The sequence below is a fragment of the Cottoperca gobio genome, chromosome 21, assembly GCF_900634415.1.
Source record: "Cottoperca gobio chromosome 21, fCotGob3.1, whole genome shotgun sequence".
Classification (NCBI taxonomy): domain Eukaryota; kingdom Metazoa; phylum Chordata; class Actinopteri; order Perciformes; family Bovichtidae; genus Cottoperca; species Cottoperca gobio.
This window is the reverse complement of record NC_041375.1, coordinates 2,291,097-2,307,229: the sequence shown is the minus strand read 5'-3', so window position 1 is coordinate 2,307,229 and position 16,133 is coordinate 2,291,097. Positions and strand designations below refer to the sequence as shown.

The window sequence follows — 16,133 nt, the reverse complement described above, 5'->3', positions numbered from 1 at the left end:
CAAAAGGTTTTGAACATGAAATGCATATGAGATTTAAAGTCCAGTGGACGGTAGCATCTTTATTTAACATGTTTACCTAAAACTATGAGAAACAAATGAGTTGCGCACATACACCTTAAGTCCTTTCCTTGGGATATCTCCTTAAATACTTAAGTTTTCATATTTATTTATTAGTCCTGAACACCTAAAGAAGACACTTGGAGAGAACCTCAAGCATGCTACAACTACATGGATGTATTTAGAGGCAGCAGCAGTAGAAGGTCCCAGAACTAGACTTGTTCACAGACACATTGACGCGACAGATTCTGCTGTTCAGCGCTCACTGATTGGCTGAATCCTTAAAGCTGCACACATTAGTAGGAGTAGGAAGGAGTTTCGTTTCCGCGGACTTCCCCTCCTCTTGTCAGTAAATGCTACCAGGAAATACAGAGTTTAAAAATGAAACTCTCATACACACACACACACACACTGCTCAACTGGACTACATTATACACTGACAGAAGAAGCTTTACGGATAACATGTCAGCCGCTCTTTGTGCCTTTATCCTGACGTGTTCAGCACTGTGCGGATCCACAGGTAGGCCTCATGTCGTTCGGCTTTGTCACCTGTTGATCATTGAAATGACCGAATGTGCGCACGGCCTATTACCTGTAACCTTAGTTCAGGAGGAACTATCTTACCTGTTAGAAGTACGACCCCAGACAAGTGAAACCTCCTGGAGCTGTTACTTTAAAAGTATTCAGTCGGAGAAGGTTGTTGAAGGATATTTGTCATCATGACTTTTTGATTGAATTCACATTGACTGAATTGGAAACAGCGGTTTTAAGTGTTTCTCTCAATGTAGAGTTACTTCTGAGTGACTGTGGAGTGAAAGGGTGACACCAGGGCATCATAAAGACTGCTGCACCTGTAGTTAATATCAATATGTGTTTATTCAAGAGAAAACCACAGAAATAAAGTTGATGACTTTTTTTTTGTCTATTGAAATAAAATAAAAATGTTTACTGTTCCATCCATTCTTGAGTGAACCTGTGGTAATACTAACTTTGTGTCATCATCTCTGTGGATGCTGACTGCAGTGGTGTCAGGAGTCCTCAGTAAGCCCACTAATGTCCGCTTGACCTCTCATGACATGAATCTGGTGCTGAGGTGGGAGTCAAAGGAACAGCCAGCTGGCCTGGTCTACACAGCTGAGTACAAGTGAGTCAACACTAATCTCAGCTCCAATAAAACCCTCTCTGGTTCTGCACAGCCATCAGAGCCTGTTGAGCTTAGCGCTACTGCTGATTTCTAGAGCTGCAACTATGGGTTGTTTTCACATCAATTAGATTATTTTGGAGAGAATTTGAAGAGCTGCAAACAGCAACAATTGACCCACAGCAAACAGTATGGATTTACACAACTAAAAACACCTGATCAAGTTTAAGTTAGTCCACTGTTACTTGGAAATTCCACTCTTCTGACAGAAACACAGCAGCTACTGGCCAGTTAAAAGGTTATTTAGCATATGAATAGATCATATCTGCTCCACCATTCATGCTGTTCCGTTTTTCTGAAGTGCTGTGATCAGACTGCTTACCAGCAAAACAACATTTTGTTGCTAAATATTTGGCATATTATATATGTTTGTATTGAGGCTTTGGGTCTAACAGCCAGATTTTATCAGGAGCATCATTTACCTAACTGAAAAAGCAGATAAGCACTAGCTATGCTCCACACTCCCCCTGTAGTCTACCGCTCAACCGGTGAGACTTCCCTCTTATCAATAACAGTAGGAGTGTTGTTGTACAAAAGTACCTTTTCTTCTGGGAAAGAGGACACAGAGTATACTGTGACTGCAAATAGCACATTACAGTGTGGACAGTTTACTGTGCATGAGTGAATCATTGATGCTGGCATTATATTGATAAAGCGATTGGTGTCAAATGTGATTTTCTTTTTTACACTTTCACAATTGCATTTTCATTTTGGCAACATTTTCAAGATTTGGCTGTGAACCCACACAGTATTATCACCTGCTGCTCCCCCCAGCTCTTCACAGCTTGTTAGTCTGTTTGTCTTTGGCTTTTCAGGTCCACACTTTCAGCTATAATTAATTTGTTTCCAGCTGCAGCAAGCAGCTTGATTAATGAAAACATTCTTGGCAAATGCTTTCGCTTCCGTCCGTCTTGCACAGGTCCAAGAATTTCACCTCTAGCGGCACAATACGAATGCAAGAAAGGATGAAAGGAAAACAGATTTATATGTGTGGGCGTTGAAATGTTTCAAAAGAACATAACATAGACGAAGACAAACAATAACATTTTCAGGATTGTACCAAAGACATTTACAAGTATAAAACATAACTGTCTTTTTTTTCCAACTTATACCATTCCTATTAATTATGGAACTACAACATAATGCATCAAATTATCGTACCACCATCGCAACCATCAACATACTATAAAGGTCAATACCATTTAAAAGCAATGTATCATTTCTGAAATTCAGGCTAACATTCACTGACAAAGCGCCGGAAACCACGCCTGTCTCCCCAGGACTGCCATTTAGTTCTGTGATACGGTCACTTTCCCTCTGTAACCCCGTTAACACTCACCTCCTCAACAAGTCAGTAAAGTCCAAGCCTTTATGTATTTATTATCTGTATACATGTGTGTGTGTGTGTGTGTGTGTGTGTGTGTGTGTGTGTGTGTGTGTGTGTGTGTGTGTGTGTGTGTGTGTGTATAAATATTGGCGAAAGCCAAAATCCCAGACTTGAGGCTTAATGACCTTAGTCCACAAACTAATGGGTGACGTCCGATGACTACCTCCACTTCTTGTAAACAGTCTTATGTCATAGCTACAATGAAGGTGATAATATGTGTTGATTGAATTTATTAGACAGCAAGGCATACTTCTAGCTTTGTGTCAAAAGTATTTAAACACTGAAACACACTGACAAATACACACACAGTGTCAAGCCCACAGTAGTGGAACATCAGGGTTTTTGTCACTGTCGTTCTTTTTCTATGTTGTCATCACAGCGGAAATTGAAATCACCGGTGACAAATCTGTAATACCAGCACTGTATTTTGTCCACAGACCATCATTGGCAGACTACAGAGTGGGCTGTGTGAACATCTCCACCCTTGAATGTGACTTCACCTGCCTCAACATCTCCATATTTCAGTACGGAAAGTATACAGGCAGAGTGCGGGCGCAGTCGGGGTCAGAGACCTCCGTCTGGGTTGAAAGTAATCAAACTACCTTGGATAAAGACAGTGAGTAGAAACTCTCTGTTTCATGACTTGTCACTATAAAACAATGCACACTGATATTTATCAGAAAATACAGAAGATCTGCTCTCAAGAGAAATTATTTTAAAATGGATTTTTAGCACTGAAATTATTCCTCAATTAGTCAATCACCAGAAATGGATTCTGATGCATTCTGGTAAATTGTCTCGAGCTTTTTTTATAATTGTTTATAATTATAATTTTTCAAACAAAAGGAAACAAGTTAAAGCTGCACTAATCAATATTTTAATATGAACAATGGGTCAATTGACTAAAGGTAAATTAAAAGATGTCAATTGTAATAACAAACACCCGTCTCTGCAGTTCCTCTCGGAGCCTTTTAGCGTCTTTCGGCTCATTGTTTAAGCAGCAGACAGACAAAGTTAGCCACTACCTGGTGAACATATTGGAGCATTTAGCAGCTGGTGGGGGCGTTTGCTAATGTGTGCCATAACAACCTTTAATGTTATATGTCAAACGAGTGTCTTCTTGTTGTACAGTTCAAAAAAAGAAAATAATTAATAAATGAATGCTGCTTTAATTAACCAAAACATACATACTGCTGCTATGGTTTTATCCACTGGGGGCCTAAAGTTTAATGGCTATAACTCCATTAAAATTCAACAAACTTAGCATTCTTGTGTCATCTTTTTACTCTTCAGAAAAAATGTGTTGGTTTTAGTAGTATGCTTTCATCTTTTTTCATTTTATCATTGCTTTCTAAACGCATCTAAAAAAAACTGGTGTGTAAAAATGCAATCAGAAAGGAAGTTGCAGGTCTCATAGAAGTGGTGGAAATGTACAGAAGTAGAGCTAGAGGCACATTTGTTACCAGGGATGACACAATCATTTTAAATGTCAATTAAGTAAAAAAAAACTTAAGGCTTAAGCTTTGTTAACGCTTCTCTCTTTCTTCATCAGCCATTATCAGTTCACCCAATGTCTCTCTCTTCTCCAATGGGGCTACTATCGAAGTGAGCATTCAAGATCCCATCTTCGCGATCTCTGCACTCAGGGAAGTTTACAACTCGGCCACCTACAATATCACCTACTGGCAGGACGGCCAGAAACAAAAGGTGGGAGGAATTGGTTTAAGTGCTGTTTACATCAGAATGGATTTCCTACAGTTCTGGTTCCTGTGTGGCATACTGGGAAGAGCAAAGCCTTATTATAAGTTCTCTCTATGGCATTTAGAGCATTAATATAGCAGCAAACAACTATTTGCTATGTTAAGATATTGTGGAGTAATGTTTACCTGAGCAGATACTGAAGGCGCTCACCCTCTGTGTGTGTGTGTGTGTGTTATAATATATAATATAATAATATAAAAGTGGGCTTTACAGACTGTAAAGCATACGACACCCTCTGTCCTTAGACCCTCGCTCCACGCAAGGAAAAACTTCCTAAAAGAAACCCCACAATTAAAGGGGGAAAAATGGAAGAAACTTCAGGGAGAGACTGAGGAGGGATCCCTCTCCCAGGACGGACAGACGTGCAATAGATGTTGTGTGTTGAGAATAAACAACATAGTAAAAATACTACATAATGTGATCAAATATGAAAAAGATGGCAGGCGCAGACAAGATTTACCTTTTTAATAGTTACAACCTGCCAGATGAGAGACACCGAAACTCCGGGGATGATGCCCCGGATACTGAGTTAGTGACATGCATTTAAGGGACATGAATGCATACAGATAGAGAGGAAGAGAGAGATGGGGAAAGGAGGAGGAGAGAGGTGTAAGTCCCCAGCAGTCTAAGCCTATAGCAGCATAACTAGGGGCTGGTCCAAGGCAAACCTGAGCCAGCCCTAACTATAAGCTTTATCAAAGAAGAAAGTCTTTAGCCTGCTCTTAAATGTGGAGAGGGTGTCTGCCTCCCGAACACAAACTGGGAGCTGGTTCCACTGGAGAGGAGCTTGATGGCATTCTGGGAGTGCAATGCTCTAAGCTCTTTAAGATAAGCTGGAGCCTGTCGACAGCCAGGTGAAAATGACAAAAGGAGAGGAGGGATGTGGAAAACAAACAGTTTATTATTTAACACTCAGCATTTTCAGGCAGTTCCAAACAATGTTGCTTCTCAGCACTGGGCCGGGTCACTCTGCTGAGCTTCCAAGATCCGCTTCGGTCAAGCGTGTTCAGGTTGGTATGGCTGTGAGTTGCTCTCATCGAGCCTCTAGGATTCAGCTTACTACAATTGACCAGAACCAGGTTACCAGCATGCTTATATTGGGTCGCTGATTACCTGATTCTGTCCAGCTGTCTGAACCCCAGCAGGCGGTGCCGTGACCATACCCCACTGCCACATTGACCATTAATAGCTTTGTAGATCAGGAGAAGGATTTTAAATTATATTCTGTATTTTACTGGGAGCCAGTGCAGAGCAGCTAATACAGGAGTAATATGATCGTGTTTCCTAGTTCTTGTCAATATACGTGCTGCAGCATTTTGGATCAACTGAAGAGTCTTAAGGGATTTTTTGGGACAACCTGATAATAACGAGTTAAGCCTTAAAGTAACAAATGCATCGACTAGTTTTTCGGCATCATTTTGAGACAGGATGTGTCTTATTTTTGCAATGTTAAGTAGATAAAAGAAGACAGTCCTTGAAATTAGTTTTATGTGGGAGTTAAACAGATCCTGATAAAAGTTGACGCCAAGATTCCTTACAGTGGTGCTGGAGGCCAAATTAATGCCATCCAGAGCTTCTATGTCATTAGAAAATGCGTTCTGGAGGTGGGGCCAAGTATAATAACTTCAGTTTTGTCTGTTGCAGTTGCAGGACATCCAAGTTTGTTTGTCCTTAAGGCATGCTTGATTTGATTTGTTTCATCTGGCTTGTTTGATGGATATAATTTGGTATCATCCGCATAACAATGAAAGTTTATGGAGTGGTTCCTTATATTGCTTAAAGGAAGCATATATAAGGTGAATAGAATAAGTCCAAGTACAGAACCTTGCAGGACTCCAAGACTGACTTTGTCATGGAGGATTTATCGTTTACACATACAAACTGAGATTGCTCACCAGTGCCGTCTCTGTGCTATGATGAACTCTAAACCCAGACTGAAAAACCTTAAATAAACTATTGTTATGTAAAAAATCACACAACTGTTTTGTGACTGCTTACTCAAGGAGGTTGGATATTGGTCTATAGGCTAAAACTCTGGATCAAGATTTTATTACAGCTACTTTTAGTCAAGGTGGCTTAGAGTAACTTTTTTAGATTACCGTTACTGAGCGGATACAAGCACCAAATTTGGCATGAAGGTTCTCCTGGTCCTACTGATCAATTTTAGCCTAGGAGCCCTCGTGAAATATTTTGGGGTTGCCCATAATTCATGAAAATCCAAAATGGCCGCCATGCGCCATTTATGTTTGGCTTGGAAGTGCTGTAAAAATCACTAATGTACTGATTTATTATTTTCAAATGTTACAAAGCATTTCAATATTGCTAGAGTAGAAAACTTATGTATAACTTTTATTAATTGTTGCTCCAGCTCATGCCATATATGGGCAATAGTGATACAAATATGTGAAAAATATATAACAATCAATGTGAAATATATTTCATGTTTTATTTAGAAACAAAATGTCAACAGTTCCTATTGGGCTATATGAGAGCCTTCTTATACGTTTTAAGATTATCTAGCCAGACTAAACGAGATTCTTCCAGCTTGGTGGAACGCCATTTTCTTTCAAGTTTTCATATATGCCAAATGCCAGAATAAGTTCCAGGGTTTAAACCAGGGGTCGGGAACCTATGGCTCTTTCGATGATGCAATATGGCTCGCAGACAATTTTGAGGTGACATTTTTTAACATGATTAACAAGTAATAAATAATTATACTGTCATTTTAAAGTAAAACATTTAGCAGCGGATTTTGTTTTAGTTCTCCCCTCTCCTGTGTGTGTGTGTGTGTGTGTGTGTGTGTGTGCGTGTGTGTGTGTGTGTGTGTGTGTGTGTGTGTGTGTGTGTGTGTGTGTGTGTGTGTGTGTGTGTGTGTGTGGAGTCAAACTCAATCACAAAAACAGAGAGGGCCAAAATTAAAAACTGGGACTACGTCGGGGGCCAAACACGGTCCACATTTATTGAACAGTATAGACATATTGGTTAAAGTCCAAAAAGATATGGAACATATTTAGGTAGGCTACGTTCTCCAAGAATGCACATGTGTCAGAGCCAGATGTTTGGAATAGTTTCTTAGCTGCCAGTTTAAAGTTTGGGGTTCTGTGGAAACCCTCAGGGAGACGACTCCTATCACTGCTCAGGTATGTGGGCAGTTTCATTTCGCACACATTTAGATACTTCCTCAAATGTATTTTCCCGAGGTTGTGTCATGCATTGATTTTAATTACCAAAACCGGCGGGACAGTTATGACAGACATATGATATATTCTCGCGGGCAAAATATAATTGTGGCCTTGAGTTTGCCCCTCCGTGCAGTAGATACGTGCACATAAATTAGATAAATAACATAAGCGTTTAGTTTATTTAATAAAAGAGCACTTGTTCAATGTGAAAAGTGAGTTGTGAATATAATTGTTTTTAAATCAGGGGGTGGGGGGGGGGGGGCACAGACAATGGTAGGGGAAACACTGATAGCGCTTTTAGTACTCGGTGACGTGATACACTTAAAACTCAATTTTATTAAATATATGGCTCTCAAGGAAATACATTTAAAAATGTTTGGCTTTTATGGCTCTCCCAGCAAAAAAGGTTCCCGACCCCTGGTTTAAACAGTGAGTTAGGTTATTTACATTCTGACTGAACCCAATTGAATCTAATAATGAGATAAACGCAGTATTAAGGCTGTCATTATCGACGTCTGCATGAATATTAAAGTCACCTACAATAATTACTTTATCTGTTTTAAGGACTAAACTCGATTCAGAATACAGACCAGGAGGGCGGTACACAATAACAAATAAAATTGGCTTTATTGTTTTAAATAACATAATTATGCCACAACATAATTTCTGTCAAATGTTGTATTTGTACTATGTTGTTTATCCTGTACACACGACATCTATTGCACGTCTGTCCGTCCTGGGAGAGGGATCCCTCTTCAGTTGCTCTCCCTGAGGTTTCTTCCATTTTTCCCCTTTAATTATGGGGTTTCTTTTAGGAAGTTTTTCCTTGTGCGATGCGAGGGTCTAAGGACAGAGGGTCTAAGGACAGAGGGTCTAAGGACAGAGGGTCTAAGGACAGAGGGTCTGAGGACAGAGGGTCTAAGGACAGAGGGTCTAAGGACAGAGGGTGTCGTAACCTGTACAGTCTGTAAAGCACACTGAGACAAATGTATAATTTGTGATATTGGGCTATACAAATAAATTTGATTTGATTTGTTTTCCATGTTGGGTTTGAGAGCGTAAAAACAAGGCTTTCAAAAGAGGTTTAGTTTAGGTTTATGTTGTCACATATGTTATTCTTATTTTATAATTATTTCTTATTTGTGCTGCACATGAACATTTTAAAATGTTGATACTTTTAATGGCCTTTTTGAAGCCCTTTTGTTTATTGTTATTGGTGAAATCTGGACATAAATACACTTTTGATATCTTCTCAACTGTAACAGAACAATAATTTTTACTATGCCATAATATGATACTGTGACAATATTGTCCTTTCAGTTAATATTGTCCTGCATGTCAACATACTGTGATTTTAATTTAGTTAAATTTAGTTTTATGTTTTATATTTAACTATCTTCATTCAAAACCAAAAGCCCGTCTGATGCTTGTCATCTGTTATGTGGTGGGGGATAAGAGTGCAGCATGATTATTTGTGACCAGCTCCGCCTCTCTCTTCTCACCCTGCTGCCTCTGTGGTGTCCTGTAGCTGCTGCAGACCAGACCACTCTCCTGACCACTTCTCTGTTCTTTCAACAGGCCAAAAGCATCAGCAACATCCAGCAAAGTTGGGTTGTTCTCAATGACCTGGAGCCCTGGACCAAGTACTGTGTCCAAGTCCAAATCAAAACAGGGAGAAACGCTGACACCAACCTCAGCAAGCCCAGCTCAGCTGTTTGTGAGAGCACCACTGTTGGTATGAATCTTTTTCTGGATTTGTATTTATATATTTGTAAGAGCACAAGAATCCACCTGTGACTTTCACATCCACTTGAAATAATGTGTTCTGTAAGTCGTAGTAGCAGGTAACATTGGAGCCTGCCACTCATTACCATGTTCTTATTACCATTACCATAAAGCTTACCATGCTAGTGGCAGGGCTGTTTAGGATGTCAATGTCAGTTGGTCAGTCCGTCCGTCCACCACTTTGGTCCAGAATGAACATTAATCACTTCTACTGGATGGATTGGCAGAACATTTGTCACAGACGTGTGGTTCACAGAGAATCTCACCTCCCATGAGGTTCACATTTTTGGTTCTTATTGACACATTGACAACTATTGGATGGATTGCCATTTCAGAATTTCATGTCCCCCTCAGCATGAATTGTAATAATATTAATGATCCCCTGACTTTTCCTCTAGCGCCATCATCAGGTCAAATATCATACGTCATAATAATAACTAATGACTTTACTTTTAGCCTCACTTTATGTGTAATGTCACTCAGTAACAGTAAACGAAGTTGCTTGCTGTAGTTGAGAAATTGAAGAAAGAGTTAAAAAGCTTAGAAGAAAAGTTTTAGTCAGAAAAAGGTGTTGTTGTTGCTATGCTGACATGTTGTGTATTAGATGAGAAGGTCACTACTTCTAAAGTGCATCTCCCTTTGTAGGCGTGGTGAACTAAGAGCTAAAAAATAGGATTATAACCTGCAAGTAATACTGCAATTAGCATTTAATACAAAACACCACTGTGTTACAGCCTCACAGAGCCCGAGCACAGCTGCCTCTTCACTCTATAATGCACTACGGCTTATTTTTTATGTAAGCGTCGGAAATTTGAATATAAATGTATATAAAATTTCCACAATGGAACAACTGGTATCCATGGTATGTATACGGCTTTCTACAATCTCAGTTGACAGTTGGGAAAATCACAGCTGTGCAATTGTTAGTAATAATACAAAATGATGATGATTCACACGGGTACGAAATCTATTTAATTGTTTGTCCATTTTTGTGTAATCTACAGAGTGTCTAAAAAATAGGGAGTAGTGTATGAGTGATTGAGGGTGTGACTTGGGACACAGCTTTAGTTGTTCCAGAATGGCACCTTATATTTTTAATTCTCACATTAATGGAGCATAGGAATAGAAGAAGATCCCCTACAGATGGCTGATAACCTGCATCTGACGACTGTAGATGCTGCTAGCAGTTCCCCATCCTGCCTGAATCCAAAAGTGTTTCACTTCAAAGGTCAAGTCAAATCAGTTTTATTTATTGAGTCCACAAGTTCGCATCAGTGGGCTTTATTCTTCGACTTGTGATTCCAAGAAAGAAAAACTCCACAAAACCTAAATCAGGCTCATTGTCATGTATGCCTTGCTACAAAGTGAGCCAAGGCATGAAGTGGTGCAAAGTACAGTATGCTAATAATCTGCTGCTTAGCGTACAGCAAGGAGATGACATGGGACTGTAGATTTGATTTTCAAATATGTCTCTTTTCTTTACTTTATACAATGAGTTTTCCTATTAGATCGAAAAAATATTGCAATATATATCCATGCTTACAGTATCGCAATATGTTCAAATCAAATTTATTTGTATAACCCAATATCACAAATTATACATTTGTATATTTTATATTTATACAGTGTGCTTTACAGACTGTACAGGTTACGACACCCTTTGTCCTTAGACCCTCGCATCGCACAAGGAAAAACTTCCTAAAAGAAACCCCATAATGAGGAGGGATCCCTCTCCAACAACATAGTACAAATACAACATTTGACAGAAATTATGTTGTGTTGAAAAAGAGAAAGTTTGGATGAATCCAGGAAAATGTCAAAAAGGCTTCCCGGGGTCCAGCAAGACCAGGGCAGCAGGCGCAGCCACGATTCCTGATCCTGCCACATGAGAGACAGACACTCCGGGGATGATACCCTGGATGATGAGTTAGTAACATACATTTACATAAATGCATACAGATAGAGAGGGAGAAGAAGAGAGGGAGGGGAGGAGAGAGGAAGAGAAGGAAGAGAGCAGGGAGGTGTCCCCCGGCAGTCTAAGCCTATAGCAGCATAACTAGGGGCTGATCCAGGGCAAACCTGAGCCAGCCCTAACTATAAGCTTTATCAAAGAGGAAAGTCTTTAGCCTGCTCTTAAATGTGGAGATTGTGTCTGCCTCCAGAACACAAACTGGAAGCTGGTTCCACTGGAGAGGAGCTTGATAGCTGAAGGCTCTGGCTCCCATTGTACTCTTAGAGACTCTAGGAACCACAAGTAACCCTGCAGTCTGGGAGCGTAATGCTCTAGTTGGTTTATAAGGTACTATGAGATCTTTAAGATATGCTGGAGCCTGACCATTAATTGCTTTGTAAGTCAGGAGAAGGATTTTGAATTCTATTCTGTATTTTACTGGGAGCCAGTGCAGAGCAGCTAATACAGGAGTAATATGATCCCGTTTCCTTCTTCTTGTCAATACACGTGCCGCTGCATTTTGGATCAACTGAAGAGTCTTAAGCGACTTTTTGGGACAACCTGATAACAATGAGTCGCAGTAATCCAGCCTTGAAGTAACAAATGCATGGACTAGTTTTTCTGCATCATTTTGAGACGGGATGTGTCTTATTTTTGCAATGTTACGTAGATGAAAGAAGGCAGTCCTTGAGATTTGTTTTATGTGGGAGTTAAACGACAGATCTTGATCAAAGATGACGCCAAGATTCCTTACAGTGGTGCTGGAGGCCTAATTAATGCTATCCAGAGCTTCTATGTCATTAGAAAATGCGTTTCGGAGGCGTTTAGGGCCAAGTATAATAACTTCAGTTTTGTCTGTGTTTAACATCAAGAAGTTGCTAGACATCCAAGTTTTTATGTCCTTAAGGCATGCTTGAAGTTTAGCCAATTGATTGGTTTCATCTGGTTTAATTGATAGATATAATTGGGTATCATCCGCATAACAATGAAAGTTTATAGAGTGGTTCCTTATAATATTGCCCAAAGGAAGCATATATAAGGTGAATAGAATCGGTCCAAGTACAGAACCCAGAACTCCAAGACTGACTTTGGCTGTCATGGAGGATTTATCGTTAACAAGTACAAATTGAGATCGCTCAGATAAATAGGACTTGAACCAGCTTAGTGCGGTTCCTTTTATGCCAACACAATGTTCCAGTCTCTGTAGTAGAATGTCATGATCAACAGTGTCGAAAGCAGCACTGAGGTCTAACAAGACAAGAACAGAGACAAATCCTTTGTCTGATGCCAATAGAAGGTCATTGGTATCTTTCACCAGTGCCGTCTCTGTGCTATGATGAACTCTAAATCCAGATTGAAAAACCTCAAATAAACTATTATTATGTAAAAAGTCACACAACTGTTTTGCGACTGCTTTCTCAAGGATGTTAGCGAGAAAGGGAAGGTTAGATATCGGCCTATAGTTGGCTAAAACCTCTGGATCAAGACCAGGCTTTTTAAGAAGTGGTTTTATTACAGCTACTTTAAAGGATTGTGGTACGTAGCCAGATAATAGAGACAGGTTGATCATAGATTGTTGAAGTTAGTTGGTTAAGGTAGATTGGAGTAAAACAGTCTAGATATATTTCAGGAGTTACTAATGTTTTTGAAATTTTGAAGGTTAAGTCATTACCAATTGAGGTCAGGAGGAGATTAATTTTGTCTCTAATAATTATAATTTTATCGTTAAAGAAGCTCATGAAGTCGTCACTACTGAGAGATATAGGAACAGAAGGCTCTGTAGAGCTGTGGCTCTCTGTCAGCCTGGCTACAGTGCTGAAAAGAAACCTGGGGTTGTTCTTATTTTCTTCTATTAAGGAAGAGTAATAAGCTGCTCTGGCATTACGGAGAGCCTTCTTATACGTTTTAAGATGATCTAACCAGACTAAACGAGATTCTTCCAATTTAGTGGAACGCCATTTACTTTCAAGATTTCTCGACTTTTGTTGTAGTTTGCGGATTTGTAAATTAAGCCATGGAGCTTTCTTCTTCTGTTTTATGATCTTCTTTAGAGGAGCAACAGAGTCGAGTGTTATTCGCAGTGAGGCTGCAGCGCTATCAACAAGATGATTAATTTGTTGTGTATCATGATGTGTCATATCCCCAGATACTTTACAATACACAGCCCTCCTGTAAACTACAACAGCAGTGCACTAAATCCTACCTTTGTGAAGCCTCTTACCTTTAGTTATTATCTTTTTTATATGTTTTGGCACTTTTTGAGCCTTTAGTTAGTGCTGATGCTGAAGTGGACTGCATGAAATGTAGTGGTGCTTCTAATATTTTGTCCACACTATCTCTATCAATAAGGGCTAATGTGAAACATTTCTGCAGGAAGTGTTGAGTATCATCGACAGTGGAACATAACAATAGCAAAGTAAGCGACTACAACTTCGATGTTGTGTGTGTGTGTGTGTAAGTGGGGACAGACAAAACCTGTTGAGATTTGTCGGTGACTGATTCAAATCCAAATGCTCCCGGTTGTCACAACATTACTTTAAGATTAGAAAGGTGCTGATCTCTCCTGTTCTTGTTCTGGTTGTTTTGCAGAAGAAGAGGCTCCGTGGGTGCCAGCCGTGGTGACATTTGTCGTCATGGCAATGGCAGTGGCTCTGGTGGTGGTAGCAGTGTTGTATCGGAAACGTATATTCCACTTTCTCTGTCCAAAAGATGCACTGCCTCAGCACTTTAAAGAGGTGTGTATGTTTGTCTGCATGGCTTGATTTGTAATGACCAGTGGTGGAAGAAGTACTCCCATCTGTTAAGTCAGTAAAAGTAGTAATACCACAATGTATAAATACTCTGCAAATCACAAGTTACAAGTCAAAATATTACTTAAAATACCAAAAGTAAAAGTACTCATTCTGCACAACAGCCGATTTCAAAGCAATATGTCTTATATTATTGAATTATAATTATTAATACATTGATGTGTTCATCACTTAAACGTTGCAGCTGGTAAATGAAGGTATATATATATATATATATATATATATATGTGTGTGTGTGTGTGTATATATATATATATATATATATATATATATATATATATATGTGTGTGTGTGTGTGTGTATATATATATATGTGTGTGTGTGTGTATATGTATATATATATATATATATATATATACATATATACATACATACATACACACACTGCCGGGTAGTTTGTGAATTTCACCAAAAGATCCATAAAGTTTATCTTAACCTATGATAGTTCATGATAAATTATTTGTTGATTATATGTTGTATTATTAATCTGAGGATAAGTATAAAGTAGCAGGAAATGGGAATACTCAAGTAAAGTACAAGTGCCTTAAAATTACAAGTACAGTAGTTAACTGTACTTAGTTACTGTCCACCACTGCTAATGACTAATTGACCTTCGAACCCTGTCCAGTCTTGATTCCCTCTGTATTGCATGTGTATTCATGCAGAAATAGTCGTGTGTTTCCTCTTCTTTTGGATTCTTTAGCCAAGAATTTAACACAAACCTGAATCAATTTACTTCCTCCCCCCCCACCCCCCCCAGGACCTGCTGGCATGTCCCAACTCGTCTATGTATATAGCCATGGGTAACCCCCATCCAGCTGAGGAGATCTACCACCAGGTCATCATCATGGCAGACAGCAGGACTCTAGCGGAGGGGCGCCCTCTGGAGTCAGCAGGGCAGCCTGACACCACATAGACATAGAAAGACGAGTGAAAGGTGGAAAAACATAGAAGCGATGGAGAAGAACCGATCTGCAGTCAGTTGGGACTGTTAGAGATTATCAGCAGGGACACTGAAAGACACTGAAATAATCGATTCTTGCTTAACTTCAGAGTTTTAATGCAACCATCACTGCAGCAGTGCCATATTGATTCCGTCACTGTGAAGTGGTTAGATGGCAGAGGCACAGAGACGTGTTGGTACAGGAATGATGCCTCATCCAAGTGATGTTGTTTTTGTGCTGTACAGTCGTAAAGCTGCTCACAGTATTACCACATGCTGTACGTAACAGAAGGAACATGGCCCTCACCAAAGTATTTATGCTGCCATGATACTATAAGATCCATCAGTTTTATCAGGTATGATTCTGTATTATCTAAGTATTGATGTGGACATCAAAACTGCATAATCTGCCGTTTAATGGGCATCACATTTTGTCAAGCAGTCATAGTTTTAATTTCCCTTATTGTGGAAATATGAAGGTTTTCCTAATGAAAATAAATTCAGTGGTGATAGTTCAGAGAAGTGAAAGTGTGTTTGTCTCACACAGGCGTACAGAGCAGTGAGCCATGTGCTTGTAGAAGGAACCAGGCAAATCTGACACAATGTCCAGCTCAAAGGTTTACACATTATTGTTGTACTCAGTTCAACGTAAATAAAGTCATTATTTGAACATGTGCTACAAATTGGTATGTTTCATTCTGACAAACAATATATACATAACTTATTAAAAATTTGTTCATGATATGGAACGCAAATAAATGAGCTGTATTTCTTAAACGTGAGGGGGAGAATGTGTGATATTGTATTGCAAGCATCGTTGAATTTTTATATGTTCACTCATTATGTATTCTTTACACTTAAAGATCACAATCTAATGTTAATACTAATTTGTGTTATGGTTTTTCCACCAAAAGAAGTTCAGTTACCTCATTAAAAATGCCATGCCTTCCCCCTCATTAAAAAGTCCAGAATCTATGATTTATGTATTTATTTTATTTATATGTATATATTTATGTTTAATTTCAAAAGTTGAATTTGGCACATCTCCCACTTCAC

At 39.3% G+C, this 16,133-nt stretch overlaps 1 protein-coding gene across 1 annotated transcript; it reads left to right on the top strand.

Annotated features, from left to right (window-relative positions):
- Positions 1–267: 267 nt before the first annotated feature.
- LOC115026341 (interleukin-10 receptor subunit beta-like) lies at positions 268–16,052 on the top strand. The gene is made up of 7 exons (XM_029459133.1): positions 268–577; positions 1,081–1,201; positions 3,083–3,261; positions 4,198–4,352; positions 9,167–9,323; positions 13,914–14,059; positions 14,895–16,052. The coding sequence occupies exons 1-7, from the start codon at positions 439–441 to the stop codon at positions 15,048–15,050; spliced, it is 1,053 nt and encodes a 350-aa protein (XP_029314993.1). The 5' UTR covers positions 268–438; the 3' UTR covers positions 15,051–16,052.
- The last annotated feature ends 81 nt before the right edge of the window (positions 16,053–16,133 follow it).

Coding starts and splice junctions, on each gene's coding strand:
- LOC115026341 (XM_029459133.1), top strand. CDS start 439: ATGAAACTCTCATACACACACACACACACACTGCTCAACTGGACTACA. Junction 4,353..9,166: donor AGGACGGCCAGAAACAAAAG/GTGGGAGGAATT, acceptor TTCTTTCAACAG/GCCAAAAGCATCAGCAACAT. Junction 9,324..13,913: donor TTGTGAGAGCACCACTGTTG/GTATGAATCTTT, acceptor GTTGTTTTGCAG/AAGAAGAGGCTCCGTGGGTG.